At 42.8% G+C, this 23,277-nt stretch overlaps 1 protein-coding gene across 4 annotated transcripts in view; it reads left to right on the top strand.

Annotated features, from left to right (window-relative positions):
* The window catches only part of ANKRD17 (ankyrin repeat domain 17), an 87,456-nt gene that overhangs the window by 14,187 nt on the left and 49,992 nt on the right, over window positions 1–23,277 (top strand). Inside the window, exon 1 of one of the 4 annotated variants that reach the window (XM_075284893.1) lies at window positions 18,832–19,120. The exons of the other annotated variants lie outside the window; for them this stretch is intronic. Within the exon in view, the coding sequence (XP_075140994.1) occupies window positions 19,067–19,120 (54 nt within the window). The 5' untranslated portion in view covers window positions 18,832–19,066. Of the gene's footprint in view, window positions 1–18,831; window positions 19,121–23,277 lie in introns of those variants that run through there. 4 annotated transcript variants of the gene reach the window in all.

Raw genomic sequence — 23,277 nt, 5'->3', positions numbered from 1 at the left:
ACATAGATGTTCATATGTTACACATGGCTGACTGTGACTTAAAGGGGTATTCCCATGTACATAGTTTTTTTAAAAAAAATATTTGTAGATAATTAAAAGTTAAACATGTTTGCAAATATAAGTAATTAAACACACTCACCGGCCACTTTATTAGGTACACCATGCTAGTAACGGGTTGGACCCCCTTTTGCCTTCAGAACTGCCTCAATTCTTCGTGGCATAGATTCAACAAGGTGCTGGAAGCATTCCTCAGAGATTTTGGTCCATATTGACATGATGGCATCACACAGTTGCCGCAGATTTGTTGGCTGCACATCCATGATGCGAATCTCCCGTTCCACCACATCCCAAAGATGCTCTATTGGATTGAGATCTGGTGACTGTGGAGGCCATTGGAGTACAGTGAACTCATTGTCATGTTCAAGAAACCAGTCTGAGATGATTCCAGCTTTGACATGGCGCATTATCCTGCTGAAAGTAGCCATCAGATGTTGGGTACATTGTGGTCATAAAGGGATGGACATGGTCAGCAACAATACTCAGGTAGGCTTTGGCGTTGCAACGATGCTCAATTGGTACCAAGGGGCCCAAAGAGTGCCAAGAAAATATTCCCCACACCATGACACCACCACCACCAGCCTGAACCGTTGATACAAGGCAGGATGGATCCATGCTTTCATGTTGTTGACGCCAAATTCTGACCCTACCATCCGAATGTCGCAGCAGAAATCGAGACTCATCAGACCAGGCAACGTTTTTCCAATCTTCAATTGTCCAATTTCGATGAGCTTGTGCAAATTGTAGCCTCAGTTTCCTGTTCTTAGCTGAAAGGAGTGGCACCCGGTGTGGTCTTCTGCTGCTGTAGCCCATCTGCCTCAAAGTTCGACGTACTGTGCGTTCAGAGATGCTCTTCTGGCTACCTTGGTTGTAACGGGTGGCTATTTGAGTCACTGTTGCCTTTCTATCAGCTCGAACCAGTCTGGCCATTCTTCTCTGACCTCTGGCATCAACAACGCATTTCCGCCCACAGAACTGCCGCTCACTGGATGTTTTTTCTTTTTCGGACCATTCTCTGTAAACCCTAGAGATGGTTGTGCGTGAAAATCCCAGTAGATCAGCAGTTTCTGAAATACTCAGACCAGCCCTTCTGGCACCAACAACCATGCCACGTTCAAAGGCACTCAAATCACCTTTCTTCCCCATACTGATGCTCGGTTTGAACTGCAGGAGATTGTCTTGACCATGTCTACATGCCTAAATGCACTGAGTTGCCGCCATGTGATTGGCTGATTAGAAATTAAGTGTTAACGAGCAGTTGGACAGGTGTACCTAATAAAGTGGCCGGTGAGTGTATTTTGCAGAGTTTTAAAGATTTTCTCTAAATATCTTGTGGTCACAGTCTGTCGTCTTGATCGGTTGCCTGTGGATACGACCATGAATGCAGGAACTTTCTAAGGTCAGAAAATCAGCTATGATGTCTTTATTGTGGCCGGGCTATCTTCTCATGAATGTAGTGTCCCTGCATGATAACCCAGATACAATAAGAAAATCATAGCTGAGTTCCTGACAAGTCCCAGACCATAGAAACTTTCTGCGTTATTGGTCGTAACCATTGGCAACTGATCAAGATAAGACTGTCACCACTAAGAAAGTTAGAGAAAATCTTTAAAACTCTGCAGAATTTTTAATTATATTTGCAAAAATGCTTAACTTTTAATTATCTACAAATATAGTCTGATTATGTACATGAGAATACCCCTTTTTTAAGGCCTTTTGTACTTCATAGCTAGATGTATAGTTCGTTTGGCTGTTGGGAATAGCCAAACATGTTATCGTGCCCATGACATCTCAACTGCTTATCTTTGTAGTGGAACTGTTTTACTCTGGTGTTGTGGTATCTGATGGATCAGTTTAGTATTTTTGGCTCATAATAGATCCGTCAAGCGACTAACAGTTTGAGTTTTCTTTTAATGTTTGATCAGACTCTTTACCTAGCTACTGTACTAATAAAAATAAGCTGGCTCTTACAGGGTTTTGTCCCATGGATAGAAGACTTCAGGACTTTTCTCCTATTCCACATTCATCCGCAGTGCAACCAGGCTGCATAAGGACACAATTGGTAGTGGTCAGCACTTCTATTCACTTCAGTGGACCACCAGAGATGCTGAGTTCTGTACTTTGGTGAGCTCTGACATTCCCATTGAAGTGAATGAGTGGCAGCCACCATGACCACATTCTCACGCATTTACAGTAGCTGAGAAAAGCCTAGGTGAATATAATCCTAAAGACTTTTCTTGTATTGTAAGCTGTGAGATTTCCAGAATCTTCAGTCCTTTGCACAGAGTGACAGTTTGCAGATATGTATAGGCTGTGAGGTAGATCAACCCTTCCCCCTCCCCTTTCCAGCAATAGTAAGTGAACTGCAAATTAGAAGGGAGACTCCTTGTGGCAGCAAGTTTAGAGAGGTTTTTAATGCAGAAAGCAGCCACATTTTTTTTTTTTTAACTAAAGTGTACTATATTGTGGCCCAGAATCATGTGGTCTATTAAAGCTATCTGTTAAGTTGTCTGAAAAGTAAGTGATCATTTAAATGTGTAACTGGATGCTAGAGGTTATTATCACATACGTGGACATGCAGATGAATATCAGTCAGGGAAATTTAGCAGTCTGTTTTCTTAAGTCGTCTTAATTGCATAGGTGCAAAACATGGTAACATCAATACAAGATGTCTGCTACCCACATGGGCTGCTAGTGTTGTCAAGCTTGCTCTTTGCTGATGAAAAAGTGATTATGCATGATCAGGATGTGTTTTTCTGTTAGTGTGTAAAGGTCCAGTTTCAAGTTTCACCTTCCCCTGACCCACTTTTTTTAAATTTATTTTTATACATATACGTCAACCGTTAGAGTATCAAATCTTATTGGACAAACCTCCCAATGGTGTGGTGTTTTTGTTTTTTTTTATTCACAAACTAAAAAATCATCCACTGTTCCAAATTATGCGCAGCAGAGTTTCTAAAGAGCAGAAATGGTCATTTGATGAATTTGCAGCATTAGAAGTTCACATTTATTGAAATTTTAAGCCATTTCAATTAAAAACTTGACAAGTCAAGTATCATGTTAACAGAAGATCCGTTCTTTGATGTCACATTCACAATTCTTTTATCTGTTGAACTTGTAATTTTTTTTTTTTATAGTTTCTGCTTAAGTTTCTTCAGGATGTCAGAATATCTTCCATGCTGCTGTTTTGATGTAAACTTCCTTCACCCTCATCTTTTGCCTGCTCCAAGGTTCTTAATAGGTTTGAGTTCAGGGAAGGATTGTGACCCTAAAGGTGCCTATTGGCTCTCTCCCCCATGATTCCTGCCAAAAACTTAACACTACTATCTCCTTGCAAACTTTGCAGCCTTCTGATCAGTAAACTAGACTGCTTCAAATTTAGTCTTCATGTATGTTTGGGCCCAATCGTTTTGTCTTGTGAGTACTGTTTAAAAGTGGACAAAAAAATTGTACGCACAACTGCAAGCCTATGGAGGATTCTGCACCTTGAGGTTCGCGGAACTCCAGAGCTTCAAATATGTTTGCTGCGTCGTACTGGTATTTCAGCAACTGCTCTCAATCCAATGAATTTGTCTGGCGGAAACCTCCTTCATTATGCCTTTATCTGCACAAACCCATCTGTGTGCGAGACGAGCACAAATCTCTTCACAGTATGATCGACAGGGATCCTGTCACTCAGACATGATTTATTCTAAGTACCACTTTGGAATAGCCTTAAGAAAGGCTATTCCTCTCCTACCTTTCGTCGTCTTCTCCGGGCCGCCGGTCGCCTACAATCTCGGGGTTTTTTTGGAATGCAAATTAGCTCTTGCAGCACTGGGGGCAGGCCCCAGCTCTCAAAAAGCACTGGGGGTGTCCCCAATGCTGCGAGAGAACTCTCTTCAGTGCCGCCTCCATCTTCGTCGTCTTCCGGCGGTGTCTTGTAATTTCTAGGCCTCGGGTAGAGCATGCCCAGAGACCACAAGAAAATGGCCGCTTGCACAGTATTGTAAGCAGCCATTTTCCTGTGGGCATGTGCAGTCCGCTCTGCCCGAGGTCTAGAAGTTACAAACCACCGCCGGAAGAAGACGCTGAAGAGGATGCTGCTGATGAAGATGGAGGCGGCGCTGGAGAGAGTTCTAACGCAGCATTGGGGACGCCCCCAGTGCTGTTTGAGCGCTGGGGCCCGCCCCCTGTGCTGCGAGAGCTAATTTGCATACCGAGAAAAAAACGGGATTGTAGGCGAACGGCGGCGCGGAGAAGACGACGAAAGGTAGGAGCCGAATAGCTTTTCTTAAGGCTATTATGACGTGGTACTTAGAAAAAATCATGTCTGAGTGATAGAATCCCTTTAAGCTTTTGAGAAACATATGTTTTCATACCTTGTCCATGGCATTACACTACTTGACTCTTTTTAGCATCAGAGACACCCCCCCATTTATTTTTTCTTCCCCATATTGCTTTAAAGCTGTGGCCTTTATAATAATGTGGAACATTTTTTTTTTAGATTAAGACCCCATGTAGCAAGCTGCAGCAAAAAAAAAAATTGTTCAACAGCCCTTCTCTGTACTTTATAGAAATCTACTGTGAGGGTCAATCACAAATACATAAGGCTTAAAAACCAACAAACTTTATTGATAGAGATGATCAAGTAGTATTCGATCGAATACCTCCACTGTATAAATATTGGTGTATTCAGTTGAATACCACACGGTAAACACTGTAAAAATTTGACTCCTCTTCCACCTTCCCTGGCACTTTTTTTTACACCAATATTTATGCAGGGGAGGTATTAGATCGAATACTACTCTCTCATCTCTATCTCTATTGATATATAAAAGGTATATCTTCAAAATACCGTCTCTGTACTTTCCTTCCTTTTATACGGTAAACGCCAATGTTTCTGTAGGTATAATTGACATGCTGTTACTTACAAATAGTGACAGTTTTTGAAATTACAGTATTTTTGTTGTTTTTCTGTAATGTGTGGATGGGAAGTCAGAATCCCATCCACTTTGCAGGTACTGTAAAACGCTGCGGGTTTTGCTGCAACATTTCCACCTTGGCTAAATCCCGGTGTTTTCACAATGTGTGGCCTGGCTTAGATTTCCTTTCTTTTGGTTTCACCTGGCAAACTAATCTATCACAGATGATTGAGATTTGATTTCAGTGATCCAAACAGCTCTGAGACACAATTCCAGCCATGAGTGTAATTGACAAACGAAAAATGTGATTTTTGATACTTAAATCTGATTTGCGCAATTTGGAACGCTGCATTTAGCATGGCAGTCCATATCAAAGAATTACGCAAGATATAGAGTGCCTCGGCCAACCACAGACATCAGGAGTTTCCACCATTTGTGTTGAACCTGTTTTTAACTAATCCTTTTTCTATCAATGGATCAGTTAGACAGAAATGCTAGTGCTTGCCACTAAATGTCCTCCCATAATGGTAATCATTACTCTACTTACTATTTTTTTTTTCTAGTTTTGCATTATGTAAACATATTATTCTGCCAACTCAAGATTGCAGGCTTACTACTGCTGCTCTTTTAATAAATATATATATATATATATATATATATATATATATATATATATATATATATATTACAAAAAAAAAAGAAATTCTAACACTATAAATTCTGTCCTAGTTCCAACTACCTCACACTAGGTTCACACCTGCGTTCTGGTCTCCGTTCTGTGGTTTCCGTCTTCTCCATGCAAGAAGACGGAAACCACAGACCGGGTGCGGCGGTGAGCGTTTTATGCACTCCGCCGTGAAACCGTTTTTTAAAATCCAGACACAGAGTACTGCATGTCCGACTCTGTGTCCGGATTAAAAAACCCGGTTTCGTGGCGGAGAGCATAAAACTCTCATCGCCGCTCACAGCCGGACAGCTTTCTCACCCATTCAAATAAATGGGTGAGAGAGAATCCTGCAGTTTTCCGTCTCCTGCTCCGTTTTATGCAGGAAACGGAAACCTGCATAACAGAGTGCCGGGCGCAGATGTATTTTAATTAAATGACACATTTTGGAAATAACGTTGAACCCAGGCATTTGACTGTACCCATGGCTTCTGAGAGGTTCTTCACAATGACTGCTGCGCTCATTGGTACAAATGAAGGTTACAGATTGTCCTGCAGAAAGCAACTCTTTAACCTCTTCCTGCCACAGGCGTTGTACGATTTTTCATTTGACTTCCCGCCTTCCAAACCCCATAACTATTTATTTTTCTGTTCAGTCATATGAAGGCTTAATTTTTGCAGCTTTTCACTTCCCATTGTTATAGGGTCTTTAAGTTACAGATGAGAACATCTCAGGAACCCCTTTTAAAGGGGTATTCCCATAACTCTTGTTCTGCAGCCTGAAGGCTCTGTGCTCTCTTCACTTCCTGGATTTCTCGGCACATTGGTGGGCGGGTTTTCACTTGCTCTATCTGCTATGCATTAGCACAGTATGAAGCTGATGTGGAAACTGATGTAGCAGAGCTGGATTTGAGTCAGCTTGCATTACATAAAGAGGTAACAGAGTCCTTATCTCAGCCCATACCAGCCAAATTCAACTAAACCCCCCTCCCCTGTCTGAGGAGCTCCATTGCTTGTCAGCCCCCCCCCCCCACCCCCCCCCCCCCAATCTCAGAGCAGGCAGCTAGTCACTTGGGAAATGAGCAGATAACCCCAGAGGCCATAGAAACGCAGTGTCAACAATGAAGTGAATAAATTAAGGTAGCGGCCAAACAAAGCAGTTTTGATAAAGCAATGTATTTAGGAAAATGTATTAGTACCTAGGGCAGTGGCTTCCTAGTAGTCCTGTGATTGTGCTACCCCCGCCCCCCGTTACTGATATCTCGTTCATGGGCACTTCTGAAATTCTCTTGTATGCTGGCAGACCCTCCTCCTGAGATATACTGGTATCCCATGTGGCACCTGGTCATCACAGGGGGATAATTTGTCTTTTGTATAAACTTTATTTAGAAGGGGTGGTGTTTTTGAAATTGGTGGAGTGTTCACATTTAGTATTCTGTGGTCACCTTGGTGCAGTGAATATTAATGAAGAGATGGTTCTAAAGTCTCATTTTATGTAAATCTTAGGTTTGTCATGTTTTAAAAAACACACAACCTGCTGTGATATACAGTCATGGCCAAAAGTTTTGAGAATGATACAAATATTAATTTTTGCAAAGTCTACTTCTTCAGTTTTTCTAATGGCAATTTGCATATACTTCAGAATGTTATAAAGAGTGATCAGCTTAACAGCAATTACTTGCAAAGTTAATATTTGTCAAGAAAATGAACTTTATCCCCCAAAACACATTTCAACATCATTGCAGCCCTGCCTTAAAAGGACCAGCTAACATTGTTTCAGTGATTGCGCCATTAACACAGGTGTGGGTGTTGATGAGGACAGGGCTGGAGATCAATCTGTCATGATTAAGTAAGAATGACACCACTGGACACTATAAAACGAGGCTGGTGCTTGGCATCATTGTTTCTCTTCTGTTAACCATGGTTATCTCTAAAGAAACACGTGCAGTCATCATTGCACTGCACAAAAATGGCCTAACAGGGAAGAGTATCGCAGCTAGAAAGATTGCACCTCAGTCAACAATCTATAGCATCATCAAGAACTTCAAGGAGAGAGGTTCCATTGTTGGCAAAAGGGCTCCAGGGCGCCCAAGAAAGACCATCAAGCGCCAGGACCCTCTTAAAAGTGTTTCAGCTGCGGGATCGGGCTACCAGCAGTGCAGAGCTTGCTGAGGAATGGCAGCAGGCAGGTGTGAGTGCATCTGCACGCACTGTGAGGCGGAGACTCTTGGAGCAAGGCCTGGTCTCAAGGAGGGCAGCAAAAAAGCCACTTCCCTCCAGAAAAAACATCAGGGACAGACTGATATTCTGCAAAAGGTACAGGGAGTGGACTGCTGAGGACTGGGGTAAAGTAATTTTCTCTGATGAATCCCCTTTTTGATTGTTTGGGACATCTGGAAAACAACTTATTCGGAGAAGACGAGGTGAGCGCTACCACCAGTCTTGTCTCATGCCAACTGTAAAGCATCCTGAAACCATTCATGTGTTGGGTTGCTTCTCAGCCAAGGGAATCGGCTCTCTCACAGTCTTGCCTAAAAACACAGCCATGAATAAAGAATGGTACCAGAATGTCCTCCAAGATCAACTTCTCCCAACCGTCCAAGAGCAGTTTGGCGATCAGCAATGCCTTTTCCAGCATGATGGAGCACCTTGCCATAAAGCAAAGGTGATAACTAAATGGCTCATGTGAACAAAACATAGAGATTTTGGGTCCATGGCCTGGAAACTCCCCAGATCTTAATCCCATTGAGAACTTGTGGTCAATCATCGAGATGCGTGGACAAACAAAAACCTACAAATTCTGACAAAATGCAAGCATTGATTGTGCAAGAATGGACTGCTATCAGTCAGGATTTGGTCCAGAAGTTGATTGAGAGCATGCCAGGGAGAATTGCAGAGGTCCTGAAGAAGAAGGGTCAACACTGCAAATATTGACTTGCTGCATTAACTCATTCTAACTGTCAATATAAGCTTTTGTTACTCATAATATGATTGCAAATATATTTCTGTATGTGATAAAAACATCTGACACACATAGAAACCAGAGGGCAGCAGATCATGTGAAAATATAATATTTGTGTCATTCTTAAAACGTTTGGCTATGACTGTAGAGATATATATCTGTGTATCAGTATGAAAATTCTGCACGGAAACAGTCACTTTTGACACTTTGGATCAGAAAAATCACCTATTTACAATGGGTGTAGATGTGGTGCTGTCTGTCAGGGGGTTCAGCTTTAAAACCCAAAGGGGAAAGTTTTTTTTCGGCTAGACTCAGTTGGACATTTACGCATATAATATTCTGCTGAATAGGGATCCCTATGTACCAGTACCATTATGCAGGGAAGTTAATTTACTATTTAAGGCCCAACAGGACGGAAACACCGCAATTTGCCCGTGGCAGAAACGCTGCAGGAAAAATCACAGCATTTTACAGTACAGGCAAAGTGGATGGGATTCTATTGAATCCCATGCCCACTTTGCGGTAAAATCCGTGGTGCAAACACTCCATGATTTCCAAAACCGGCGCGGTTTTGGAAATTACAGCATGTCAATTATACCTACGGAAATGCTGGTGTGTTTTCCATAGTAACAAAGTCCTCGTAGGAAAACTCGGCGTACTTTCTGTTTAAAGCGCTGTGGGAAGAACTGCGATGCTTTCCCACAGCGCTTTATTGCTGCGGGATATCCCATGGGGCCTTAGCCTTAAAAATGGCTGGTATAGTGGTAATGTGCTCGCCCTCTCTACAAAGCTAAGACTTCAAGGACCAAAGTAAATTGAATGGAGAATTAAAATGGAACTGAAATTTAAACATTGAGATCAAATCTGTTTGTGTTTCAGTATAGGAAATAAATAAAATAGGGTAATAAACTTTAAATGTCAGCAAATATGATTGTGGCGATATATGGGGTTTCTATATAAAATATGATTTTTATATATACTCTCCACAATCCTTGGGGGAAAAAAAAAAAAAAAAAACGCTCCCACTTTTGCTGCTATTTGCTTTTTTACGATTCACCTTGTCAAGGCCTCTCCCAGGTTGATGTACAGTGTTGGCCAAAAGTATTGGCACCCCTTCAATTCTGTCAGATAATACTCCTTTTCTTTAAGAAAATGATTGCAATCACAAATTCTTTGGTATTTTCATTTAATTTGTCTTCAATGGAAAACCACAAAAAGAATTGTCAAAAAGCCAAATTGGATATAATTCCACACCAAACATAAAGGGGGTGGACAAAAGTATTGGCACTGTTTGAAAAATCATGTGATGCTTCTCTAATTTGTGTAATTAACAGCACCTGAGGCACCTAACAGGTGGTGGCAATAACTAAACCACACTTGCAGCCAGTTGAAATGGATTAAAGTTGACTCAACCTCTGTCCTGTGTCCTTGTGTGACCACATTGAGCATGGAGAAAAGAAAGAAGACCAAAGAACTGTCTGAGGACTTGAGAAGCAAAATTGTGAAGAAGCATGAGCAATCTCAAGGCTATAAGTCCATCTCCAATGACCTGAATGTTCCTGTGTCTACCGTGCGCAGTGTCATCAAGAAGTTTGAAGCCCATGGCACTGTGGCTAACCTCCCTAGATGTGGACGGAAAAGAAAAATTGAGGAGAGATTTCAACGCAAGATTGTGCAGATGGTGGATAAAGAACCTCGACTAACATCCAAACAAGTTCAAGCTGCCCTGCAGTCCGAGGGTACAACAGTGTCAACCCGTACTATCTGTCGGTGTCTGAATGAAAAGGGACTGCATGGTAGGATACCCAGGAAGACCCCACTTCTTACCCAGAGACATAAAGTCAGGGTGTAGTTTTCCAAAACTTACCTGAGAGCCAAAAAACCTTTTGGAAGAATGTTCTCTGGTCAGATGAGACAAAAGTAGAGCTTTTTGGGAAAAGGCATCAACATAGTTTACAGGAAAAAAAAGAGGCCTTCAAAGAAAAGAACACGGTCCCTACAGTCAAACATGGCGGAGGTTCCCTGATGTTTTGGGGTTGCTTTGCTGCCTCTGGCACTGGACTGCTTGACCATGTGCATGGCATTATGAAGTCTGAAGACTACCAACAAATTTTACAGCATAATGTAGGGCCCAGTGTGAGAAAGCTGGGTCTCCCTCAGAGGTCATGGGTCTTCCAGCAGGACAATGACCCAAAACACACTTCAAAAAGCACTAGAAAATGGTTTGAGAGAAAGCACTGGAGACTTCTAAAGTGGCCAGCAATGAGTCCAGACCTGAATCCCATAGAACATCTGTGAAGAGATCTCAAAATGGCAGTTTGGAGAAGGCACCCTTCAAATCTCAGGGACCTGGAGCAGTTTGCCAAAGAAGAATGGTCTAAAATTCCAGCAGAGCATTGTAAGAAACTCATTGATGGTTACCGGCAGCGGTTGTTCGCAGTTATTTTGTCTAAAGGTTGTGCTACCAGGTATTAGGCTGAGGGTGCCAATACTTTTGTCCAGCCCATTTTTGGAGTTTTGTGTAAAATGATCAATGATTTGACTTTTTTTTTTTTCTTTTTTTTCCCCATTCTCATGTTTTTTCATTGCAAGCAAAATAAATGAAGATGTTAATACTCGTTTTCTTCCAGAAAATATTGCAAGCACAAATTCTTTGGTATTATCTGACAGAATTGCAGGGGTGCCAATACTTTTGACCAACACTGTGTGATGTGCTGACACCTTATTCAGAGATACGTGGACCTGTTCAGTTCACAACAGATTTATTTGGTGTTTGACAAATTAATGTGGCTGCATCTATTGTATGTATGTGAGAAGCTACTGCCTTATCTAATGGCGGCTTTTCACAGACAAGTGGCATGTACAGGTCACAGGTCAAAATGATCACTCTACTGTTAGATGGGGGAATTTGAGGGGTGCAGTTTTGAAAATGGGGTGATTTATGGGGATTAGACTTGTAAGCATTGTAAAAGACAAAGTTTATTAAAGGGATTCTACTACTAAAACTTTTTTTTTTTTTTTTTGTGCTTAAGACGTTGGAATAGCCTTTAGATAGGCTATTCCTCTTACCTTTAGATGTGGTCTTCGGCCAACCGTTCTGTAGAAATACCAGTTTTTTTACTGGTATGCAGATGAGTTCTCTCGCAGCAGTGGGGGTGGGCCTCAGCGCTCAAACAGCTGCCAGAGAGCTCTCTCCAGCGACACCTCCGTCTTCAGCTGAAACCGCCTCTTCTGTCTTCGGTCTTCTGTCTAGGTCCAAAAATGGCCAGTGGCCATTTTTGGGAGGCCGCATTTGTTCTTGTACTTCAATACAGAAGTACCACAATACCACGTCTAAAGGTAATAGACTAATAGCCTTTCTAAAGGCTATTCTGACGTCTTAAGCACACAAAAAAACAGTTTTAGTGGTAGAATCCCTTTAAAAGATGTAATCGTAAATCATTGATATGGTAAATAAATAACTTGGGTGATTTTTCAAAGTTTACCACGAACATGATGTGCATTGGAGATGGAAATTTATTCATCCCTCTATGCCACTTTTCAGCAATTGGTCTAAGGCTGGATTCACACTACTGCCGCTGTCCGCCCTGGGGTATCCGCCCTTTTTGCACAGACACAAAGTCCTACATGCAAAAAAGTTTAAAAAAAAGAGGCTACCTTTTATTTTGTAGCAGCTTTTAAAGGGGCTCTATCATTGGGAAAAGTAATTTTTAACTAATCAGATCCTTGCATAGGCTATTCCACACCTACCTTTACTATGTAAGTTTCCTCAGTGGTTTCTGAATAAGTCCCTTTTTATTAATATGCTAATGAGCTTCCAGTCAGCACAGGAAGTTCCCAGCAGCACTCATCTCTATTATCTCCTATCTGTGTGTGTGCAAACAGGAAGCTGAGTCATCATCAGCAGCAGCAGCAGCCTGTGCTGTACACATATAGGAAACAATAGCAAAAGGGTGCAGGATGCATCGTACATCAGTCTAATTAGCTTATGAATAAAAACAGACTTATTCAAAACCCGCTGAGGCAATTTACATATTAAAGGTAGGTGTGGAATAGCCTTTCTGAGGGCTAGTTCACACTGAGTTAACGCACGCGCATTCTGGCACATATACCCATGTCAGAATGTGAGCGCTCAAAACAGATCACATTCAGCTCACATTCTGACACGTGTATACGCGCTAGAATGCGTGCGCATTAACTCAGTGTGAACTAGCCGTAAGGGCTATGCAAGGATGTGATTAGTTAAAAATGACTTTTCCAAATGATAGTCACTTTAATAAAACTTTCACAAGCCTGCAGTATTGGTGTATATGGTAGAGTGCTGCCCAAACTGCATTTCCATAGTCATCGCTAATTGCTGCTGTTATATCTCTGTGGCAACAAAAATGCTTAGTGACCCTTCACCATAGTACAAATCCCCTATAACTCTAGTTCTTTAGGGTAGTGATTCTGTGGTATGGCTGTCATACTGGTCAATATCAATGCTAGAACTAAAAGAACAACATGACATCATTTGTGCAGAACTGTATATAAAGTGCCAATTGTTTCCCACTTGTCCTTGAATACAAACAATACATTGACACTCTGGGAGGGAATATTTCATCATCGTGCAGTAGAAGGAACTTTAAAGGGATTCTACCATTAAAACCATTTATTTATTTTTTGTGGATAAGACGTTGGAATATCCTTTAGAAAGGCTATTCGTCTCTTACCTTTAGATGTGATCTCCGCCGCGCCGTTCCTTAAAAATTACCGTGTGCAAATTAGTTCTCTGGCAGCGATGAGGGCGTCCCCACTGCTGCTCGAGAACACGATCCTGCGACGCCTCTATCTTCGGCTGGATCCTCCCCTTCTCTGTCGTCTTCCTCCTGCGTCACCTCTGACACCTGCGCAGTTGGCTCTGCCAGTGGGACACTAGAAGAGCCGACTGCGCATGCCAGTTGGCGGACATTTTTGGGAGGCTGCTCTTGCTCTTGTAGTTCAGTGCAGGAGCGGCCTCCCAAAAATGGCAGCCAGCCGGCATTTGCACTCTGCTGGTGTCTCACTGGCAGAGCCAACTGCGCAGGCGTCGGAGGTGATGCAGGAGGAAGATAGAGGTGACGAAGGATCGTGTTCTCGAGCTGCAGTAGGGACGCCCCCATCGCATTTTCAGCGCTGGGGCCAGCCCCCATAGCTGTGAGAACTAATTTGCATAGTGGTAAAAACCGGTATTTCTAAGGAACGGCGCGGCGGAGATCACATCTAAAGGTAAGAAATGAATAGCCTTTATTCTGACATATTATCCACAAAAAAAGAGGTTTTAATGGTAGAATCCCTTTAATCTTTTTATGGCTTTCTTTAGTAGTAACTCTCCATGGAAAGACTGTGTAGGCATTTGTCACTTATAAAATTGTTTGGAGGTTGAATACTGATCGATGCACCCGGTGAGTGTGTGCATCATTCCCTTCGCCTTAGTATGCCCTGTACTAAAAGGCCAAGACGTAATACATTTTGCCAGAATGAGAATTTAAATGGCTGACGCAACTTAAAGGGAATGTGTTGCCAGGAAATGACCTATTTTAATTTCAAAATCATGTTTTTGTGTTATATTCAACCCTTTCCGACGTTTCCTGTACTAGTATGGCAGATGTCGGGTGTCTAATTATGGCAGCCGCTCGGGAGTCAGGCAGCTGCCGTAGCTGCTGAGTGTCTGCTGTTTTATACAGTAGACACCCAGCAGTAACGCCCGTACTGATCACATTCACTAACGCCTATGGCGCCTCGGTCAAAGCTGACAGAGGCACTTTTTCAACGGCGGCATGTGGGCACAACCATGTTGCTGGGGATCGCTGGCAACCAGAGCAAGCTCTGGGGGCTGGCACTCAGTTTCCACAACAGTTGGGAGCCTTGTGAAGACTCCCAGGCCTGTCTTTCATTATATTCTATTGCAGGCTACGCTGTCAGAAACTAAAATTGAAAAATGATTTTTTTTTAATTTTTTTTTTGTCTACCAGCGGAATTATAAAAAATGACTTCTGTTCATCAAAATGGGAGCAGTATCGGGTGTTCCTGCAAAAGAAAGGCTTTACTCAATTCCATTGACAAAAAAGTGGTGTTTGATGCAAAAGTAGGGGCGATAAATCAAAAATAACGAAAACCGACCGTTAACCAGGATAACACATGTGATTTTGTTTGCATCAGTTATCTACGGTAGTGTTTAGTTTGGACTGAACATTTCCAAATCAGAACTTGTAATACTCTGGGACTGAAGAGACCACAGGGGGTACAATAAGTGGAGGCAAAAAAACATGGTTTCTTACGATGAGTTCACACTAGCACCCGGACTCCGTTTTCAGGTTCCAGTCTTCTGCATGCAGAAGACGGAAAGCTGTCAGAGCGGGTCTGGCCGTGAGCGCCGGTGAGCATTTTATGCTCTCCGCATGCGAAAACGTGTTTTGTTTTATTTAAACCGGACACAGACGGTTTAGCGGCAGAGCGCATAAAACGCTCACCAGCGCTCACGGCCGGACATCTTTCAAACCTATTCAAATAAATGGATTTGAAAGAGTACTGCAGATTTCAGTCTTCTGCTCTGTTTTGTGCAGGAAACTGAAACCTGTATGAACGGAAACCGGGCACAGATGTGAACGAGCCCTTACCTCTCTTGGGCTCTGATGCGACTGATCTCTTTTTGGTTCATCTGACTGTCAGGGACCTCCGAGGCCTGTAACTGGGCCTTAGTAGCTCACGTGGCACTGTGACGCACAGACACAAATATCACAACATTGCATGAACCATGTTTAAATGTAACGGGGTTGTGTAGAATCAGAAGGTTATGCAGGTACTCTTTCTACTTGGTTACATCAGTGCCTCATTCACCCCCTTCCTTTTGTCAACAGGAGGAATGGGAGCAATGCCACCAATTTAATTTCCTTCGCCCTTCTAATCTTCATCACTATTCATGATTGCACGTGTTTTTTTTTTTTTTTTTTCTCTCCCTCTCCAACAGTGCACGTAATTCAGCGCACTGACGGCTTTCGTGTTATGTGCCCCGGGGCTGGAGATATCGGAGCTGTTAGTTTCCGCACCGATCTCTGCCCAATGTCAGAGGGACAATCTTGACAGTCTAGCTGGGCTATGAGGAATACCCTTCCTGACAGTACTGTCCGTAATGCCTTCCCCACTGCATGGGTGTTATGTTTGTGTATCTGGAGAAAAACAATTTTGAAGTCTTATGTAACAGAGGCAGTTGGTGCACTCTGTCCTGGGAGCGCTGCACTTGCAAGTAGTAATGGGTGATCAACTGTGAATACGTGAGGTGGCGCAGGCAGGAGATGGGGAGCTTCTAGTGCACCAACCTCATTTACGTAAAAGGCAGTTTTTCTCTAAAGCTAGAAAAATGGTGTGTGTAATGTATGTATATATCACCGAAATATACTTAGGAAATGGTGGGGGCAGCTGAATATGCTTTAGGAGGCAGTACTCTGTTGAGGTTTTCCAGAATCACAATATTAAACAATGTCTTTAGACTTTCGGATTAGAAGAGCTCTGCACCTCTCTTCACAACGTGTGTGGCATTGCAGTTCAGTCTTTCACTTCAGTGGAGCTGAATTGCAGTGCCGCACCTGACCTGTATACAGGTGTGAAACTGCTTGTGGGAGAAGGCGGCCATATATTTCACTTCCTGGACAGCCTCTTTAAAATGTATTGAAAAGGGTCTTCTCAGAATATTTGCACTGTCTCTGTTGAATAGGTTTTTTATGTATGAAAACATTTGCTATGATTATATACTTAGCATACTGGTAACTGTTGTCTTCTGTCAATGCCACTTTTTTTCTGTCTGGAAATGCCAACCCCATCGTCTTCAATACTGTGAGAACTATATTTTGTGTTGGGGCCTTTATAAATATATTAGTTTACCCTTAACTGTGACTAGTGGTGTGAGGTGCAGCCTGGTTGTGGCTACCTGTGACTAACATTCAGCTATGGTGCTATTCAGTCTGTATTTGATATGTTTAACAAGGGGTTACAGAGAATGTCACAGGTTTAAAAAGCCTAGTGGTATAGATCATGCCATAGGTGCTGTCATCCTGAGTATTTAACAGTTGTAAAGCTATAAGCCCTGTGCTAATTAGGGTATACTAGCCAAGTGGGCAGTAACACTGTGATTTCTCCTGGGGCGGGCTATTTGTGTGCTATGTCATGCCCACTTGGCTAGGTATACATAAACAAAACAGCAGAATACACAGGGTGACAGCACCTATCTGATGCATACATCTGAGCTTTTTAGACCTGTACTTTGTACTCTTTAAGTAAATCTGTCACATGTAGGAACCAGGTTTTGCCACATCTGCCCCTAAATTCTTCAGTATAGCACAATGTAAGTGGATGGAGGCCTGAATTAGAACCTAAGACCTGCAACTCTATCTGGCTACTGTATATTTCATTTATTGGATGAATTCTAATGCTATCTGCACCAAAAACCACATGCAACAGGCAGCTTCAACTGCAGAATCGCAATGTTTAGGTTGTATTCACACAAGGCAGACATTTCACTGACTTGTCACTATTCATGTGAACAAGGTTGTTTCAGCTCCAAGCTCATGTACCCCATTATAGTCTGGATTTGTTCATGTTCATCATTTTTCTCATTCTTCTGGTCATGTCATGCCAGAATAACCAATTTCTGCTAGGTTCACACTAGCGTGGGTCTCTGTTGTTCGGAACTGAAAAGGGACCAGAACGATGGAGAGCCAGACCGCTACAATAGTGGATACACATGGAGACTATAAGGGCTAGTTCACATGGGGCATGGGACCGTGTATTTTGGTCCTGATTTTGATGCAGGAAGCCTTGTCAGAATAGGACCAAAATGAGCCTGTTGTGGCTTCCGACAGTTGTGGCTTCCCGCTCCGGAGTAGGCCCAAATGAATGGGCATAGCCCCGAGGGTGCTGTCGCGAGGCGGGTGCCAGGGCTGAATCAGCCGTGGAATCCGCCTGAAGAAAGGGCAGCTTGCTCCCCCCCCCCCCCTTTTTTTCTGTGAGCGGGAACATGCCGTTCATGGTAAAAAGGAAACTAGCAGTCTACATAGATCTCTATGGTGAGGGGGCAGATTCTGAGGTGGATTTAGCGTCACCATCTGCCCCTTCTTGCCCCTTGTGAACAAGCCCTAATGGAACCTGTGGCTTCTTAACTGAAAGTGGTGGAGAAAAAAGGCCTCCTTGCAAGACTTTTTTTTTTTTTTTGCTGATTTTCGGAGGTCTCTGTGAATCTTCAATGGAAAGTGATGGCGATGTGAACCCGGCCTTCCTGATTTAAGATTTAAATGCATCAAAGCAAGTAAAGATGGCTGTTGTGTTAAGTTCACACTTGTACCTGGTATCCAACCACCTGCAAACAGTTTTGGTTTTTCTAAAAAAAAACCAAACAAACAAAAAAAAAAGTTTGGTACAAAAAGGATTCCAAACTGTTAAATAGCGGATACCCGAATCCGTCCCGAATCTACCCTGGTTGCTGTCCGTCTGGTATCCTTATTGTCCTGCAAGTCCAAATTTTCTGCCCAAAAAGCGGATATCAGACAGAAATGCTCCAAACGCGCACCTGCGCATGGTTTTTACAACCCATTGAAATCAGTGGGTCTTAAAATGAACTGTTCAAAATCAGCTTTTGGGCCTTTGAAAAGTTTTCAAAAACTGGATTTGCATGGAGCGCCAAACGCAGATGTGAACTAAACTGTATTGAGTATGGTGTCAGTGATGCAAGCCAACACTACAGCAGGACAAGCAGCAATGTTCAACAGAAAGCCATAGTGGGCGCTATAGATGTATCTGTCCAGTGTTTAACACCAGCAGAGCCTGACAAATCCTATAATGGGGTCCATCATATATCCGTTATGGTGCCAGTCCTTGCCGGGAAGGCTTTGAGGGAACCAGTGCTTAATGGCTTCTGAAACACGTGAACCTAGACACACATATATATATATATATATATATATATATATATATATATATATATATATATATATATATATATATATATATATATATATATATATATATATATATATAAATATTATCGATGGAGGCTACGAATTGACCCTCAAACGCAGATGTGAACAGAGCCTTGTTGATCTCAGCCTGGTGACAACTGCTGGAGTGTGGCTTGGCACTAGTTTCTGTAGTGTGCCTTCATGTGCTGTGTGTAGATGCCTTATATATGTAGTGTTTTATTCGCGATGACGTCGTTGAGCCGTGTTTTGAGTGACCGGTCACCACGTCCATATTACAGAAAGTGGTGGGTGGAAAAACAAGCGTGTGACTTTAAGATCAGACTGCGTGAGTCACCCCCGTGTGTGTTGGTAGAGGCCTGCGCGGTGACTGCAGAGCTGCTCCGGGCGAGAATAGAACGTTCCATTTCCTGTTCCCTGGCTGACAGAGGAGGGTTCCTGCTGGCACAGATCTAATCATAGTGCAGCAAGAGCTATGGCTGTGTGAGAAAACATGGTGGATACGGCAGCCGACATGGAAGCATATGTTCTAGAAGACATCCTGGAGGTACGGCGTGAGGGGAGGAGGGAGCGGAGCCGGGGCTAGTGGCAACTCATAGCTAGACCTTGTACGTTCTCCTCTGCTGCGGACTCCGCCGCTGACGCTGGCATCTGGCTGTTCTCTGCTCGACACCGGCGTGGATGTGTGCTGTGGCTGCCGGGCCGGGATCGTGGTGGGGGCAGCGAGGGGCCTGCCATTACATAAAATGCCTGCGTGCCTGTGACCTTTAGATTAACTCATTAGAAGGTGGGGTCTGCAAAGCAGCTTTCTCTTAGTATCAGATGTCTTGCACAACTCGTCCAGAGGCCTAGCACTCTGCACCGCTCTCACATGACTGTCAGCTCCCCGAACTAGTGGCATTGGAAGACATCCTGCTGCTTGTACACCAGATTAGTAGTAGATTCAGCTCTTGGCCTAGCTAGTGGCACACAGCAGTGCTGTCAGTCACATTGTGCACTCTTACCACCAGGAATGCCAAGTAGTCCTTTATGATATACCAGTTAAATGCCCCTCAGAATTTTTGCAGGCCTTTTGGCTGCCACTCAGCTTTCCCAGAAGCTGATATAACTAGAAAGTAACTATAGAGGTGGCAAATGGTGGTGGGGGGCATGTTCACACCAACCATGTACAAGAAGGAATGGTGTGTCTGGGGATCTCCATGACTTGGAGGATTATAGAACAGACATCCAATATTCTGACATGTCAGGCAATGACTAAAGAAAAGGGCTAAAGGACTTGTGTATCAGTGTGTTGTGGTGAGGCACTCTAGCTTCTTATTTTGAGAAGGATTATTTGCACTAAGCTGCATGATCAATGAGCATATTCTGTGGTCCGTAGCTGAGTCTAGAGCTGACTTTGCAGAAGAGATGGTCCAGCGTTTAGCAGTACTACATACGTAAATGAATCTGCTGATAACCCTGTGATGTTCAGAGACATCACTTTAGTTAATACACCTTAATCTCTAGCCTCTTACTTTTAGATTTTTCCTAGTTCAGCTGCATGCATATGACTGGTCTTTGGCATTTCTAGCTAGAATGCCAATTGGGCACGTATCAAAGGAACACTTAATGAATTAGTCAGCAGCTGATGTTTAGCATCTGTCTATAGCCCATCTAGAGATACAAATTGAAGCAAGTTCATGCCTCCACTACAAGTTATCACAAGGGGTGCTGCCACTACTGATGCCATCTAGCCTGTAACTGCAAATCTACGCCATTAAACCTTCACATCTCAGCTGACTTGCTGTACAGGACGGTTTTCTGGACTTCCTGTCTGTTGTCCAATTACTCAGTCTCTCAGCAGCATAATATGGCTACTCACAGGAAACAATTACATTAAGCCACTCATAGCTTGCAAAAATTATCGGTCTATATTGTCTTCAGGGCCAGCATGTAGAAAAAGAATTGCATATTTTTGTGACTGTTTTTACATGTTTTTTTTTTTTAATTGCTACCCTTACAGTAACTTTATGCTATACAACTGTCTGGCATTTGTATATTCATTCATAGAGGTTATATAATCTTCATCATGGGTGACCTTATAGGATATGAAGAGGAATCCAAGCAGCAAAGTGGTTGAGCTATTGGTAGGGTGAGCCATGGGGTATGGTATATCACAGCTACCCCCAGGGTGGGTGAGTATGGAGGAGAGTCTGATGGTGGTATGGATCTCAAATGAGGGTACTGGGAAGTATGCCTATCCCTCCACCCTGCCTGCTCTTAGGACTAGAAGAATGGGAGAAATCTAGATCACCATGAGGCAGTATCAGAGTGCTGGCTCCAGGTTTCAGTGAGGGTGGGTTAGCAGGTTGCGGATTTTATAAGGAAAAGTCATGATTATACTCGTGCTTGTTGCACATTGACTGGGCATTCCAGGTAACAGATAAAAGGAACAGTAGAAGGATAAGGAGATGAGATGCAGTGGATATTAGCAGGACCTCTGTGCTGGGGGAGTTGAAATTGAAGGTGGTTTGGAAATGCCCAGCATCTAGGAGAAGGTTGAGAATACCGTGCCTTACAGGGGCTTTAAGTGGCCAGTTTTGTTCTGGTTTGGAGTAATGTTGTGAAACATCCTACATATAAATTGGATGTCCCATGCCACATTTGGCAAAGTAGCCAGGCATTCTTACTGTGCCTGAGACACTGGATCATTTGTGAACATGTTTTTCTTAGGGTAAGGACACAATGTTCGAGCCCTGCTTCTGAAGCATTGCTTCATACATTGGGGTATATGTGCGACTGGTCGACTTGTATTTCTCCACTCTCAGAGATGTCAACCGGGTCACCCATAGTAAACGAATCACACAACATTGTGAGGCACTTCCCAATATCTAAAATAATACCCTTGTTATGGGCATTGCTGGTGCATTGCAGAGAAATGGATAGAGTGCTACTTTTGTGTGTGAATTTCATTCCAAGTGGCACAGATTTCTTTATGCCTTCCTGCCCCTCTTTCATTGGTTTCAATTTGATATTGACTTGTGGCAAGACAGCCTGGGAAATCGCACTGGTGCACTAAGAGATCTCGCTCCTGTGCAGTATAATCTGAATTCTGAGGCATGCGCAGTATATTTCCTGTGGTGCCACAGAGGACTTCTGCACTTGCTGTACGATTCACATGTTCTCTACCGGTGAGATATCCCATTGGTGTGGAGGCTGTGCTGGTGTCAGTCTTTTTATTGAGTATCTGCTTCTCTGTAAAGGTGCAGTGGTCTCCTCAAAGCTGTGAAGTGTCCTACAATGCAGTGTGGTAGGTCATTACGCCACTAGGCTCCCTTTTGGCACCTTCTCGCTGCAGCCTTTTTAATTTTTACTTTTAAGCCCCGCTCTTTCTAAAGACATAATAATTTTCTTTCGATGGACTAAATGTACTTACCGGTAATACAATGTACTAGGAAGTATGGGGTGAAATTGAGGAAAATGCCCAGCTGTGCAATTTTCAAATGGGTTTTAATTTTGCGTCACTAAGTTTGAAAAAAACTGACTGTATAAAGTACAGTATATTCTTTGAATCCCTTCTACTGTTCTGACTCAATTTATAGTCTTCACATTTTTTTTTAATGCCTTTAAAATTAAACTTTGCAGAATAAAAAGTTCCTTGCATTTCCGTAGTTCAACACCAATATCTTATTTTAATTTTTTCACTTTTCAAGTAGGTGTATAGCAAGCTGCAGGTTTTGATACGATTTTGCAGAATGTATGATGGTTGGTTCCCTTTTCGTTCAATTGTGATGTGAAGTGATGAGAAAAGTGATTCATCTATTTTTTTTTTTTTTTTTTAAAGGGGCTCTATCAGCAAAATCATGCTGCTAGAGCCCCACATATGCGTGCATAGCCTTTAAAAAGGCTATTCAGGCACCGTAAAAGTTATATTAAACTACTCCCCCCGTTTTAAAATAATCTAAAAAAGAATGTGCTCTACTTACCGAACGTGCACCCTGGGCGGGCATTCAGGGTGTGTCTTCATCTTCTTCCCCGCCTCTTCTTCCTCCAATGTCCTCCGGTCCCGTCTGTCTCCAGCGCTTGCGAATGGACAGTGATAGCCTGGGCGCATGCGCAGTAGCTGTAGTAGAAGCCGCATGCTACTGCGCATGCGCCCAGGCCGGTTTTTCATATCAGTGTCCGCGAGCGCTGGAAGAAGACGGGACTGGAGGACATCGGAGGAAGAGGAGGCGGGGAAGAAGATGAAGACACACCCTGAATGCCCGCCCAGCGTGCACGATCCGTAAGTAGAGCACATTCTTTTTTAGGTTATATTTTAAAAAACTGGGGGGTAGTTTAATATAACATTACCGATGCCTGAATAGCCTTTTTAAAGGCTATGCACGCATATGTGGGGCTCTATCAGCATGATTTTGCTGATAGAACCCCTTTAATATCGCTCAAGCATTTTTTGATGTATGGATATTTCGTGTTTGTGCTTTTTTGTGATCTAATGGTTGGGGCAACTTCTCTGTTGCTGTGGGTTATAGTATTGTTATGAAGGCTAAGGTCACACGTACTGAGATGCAGCAACAAAAAAAAAAATCTGCTGAAAAATTTGTGCCAGAAATTTATTTATTATTATTATTTATTATTATTTATTATTATTATTCATGATCTGTCAGTTGTTTGACAGGATTCAGCTTCTTCACTACTTACAAAGCACGACAACTTACATTTGTA

Source organism: Leptodactylus fuscus, chromosome 1 (assembly GCF_031893055.1).
Source record: "Leptodactylus fuscus isolate aLepFus1 chromosome 1, aLepFus1.hap2, whole genome shotgun sequence".
Lineage (NCBI taxonomy): Eukaryota > Metazoa > Chordata > Amphibia > Anura > Leptodactylidae > Leptodactylus > Leptodactylus fuscus.
This window is presented reverse-complemented; position numbering and strand designations above follow the sequence as displayed.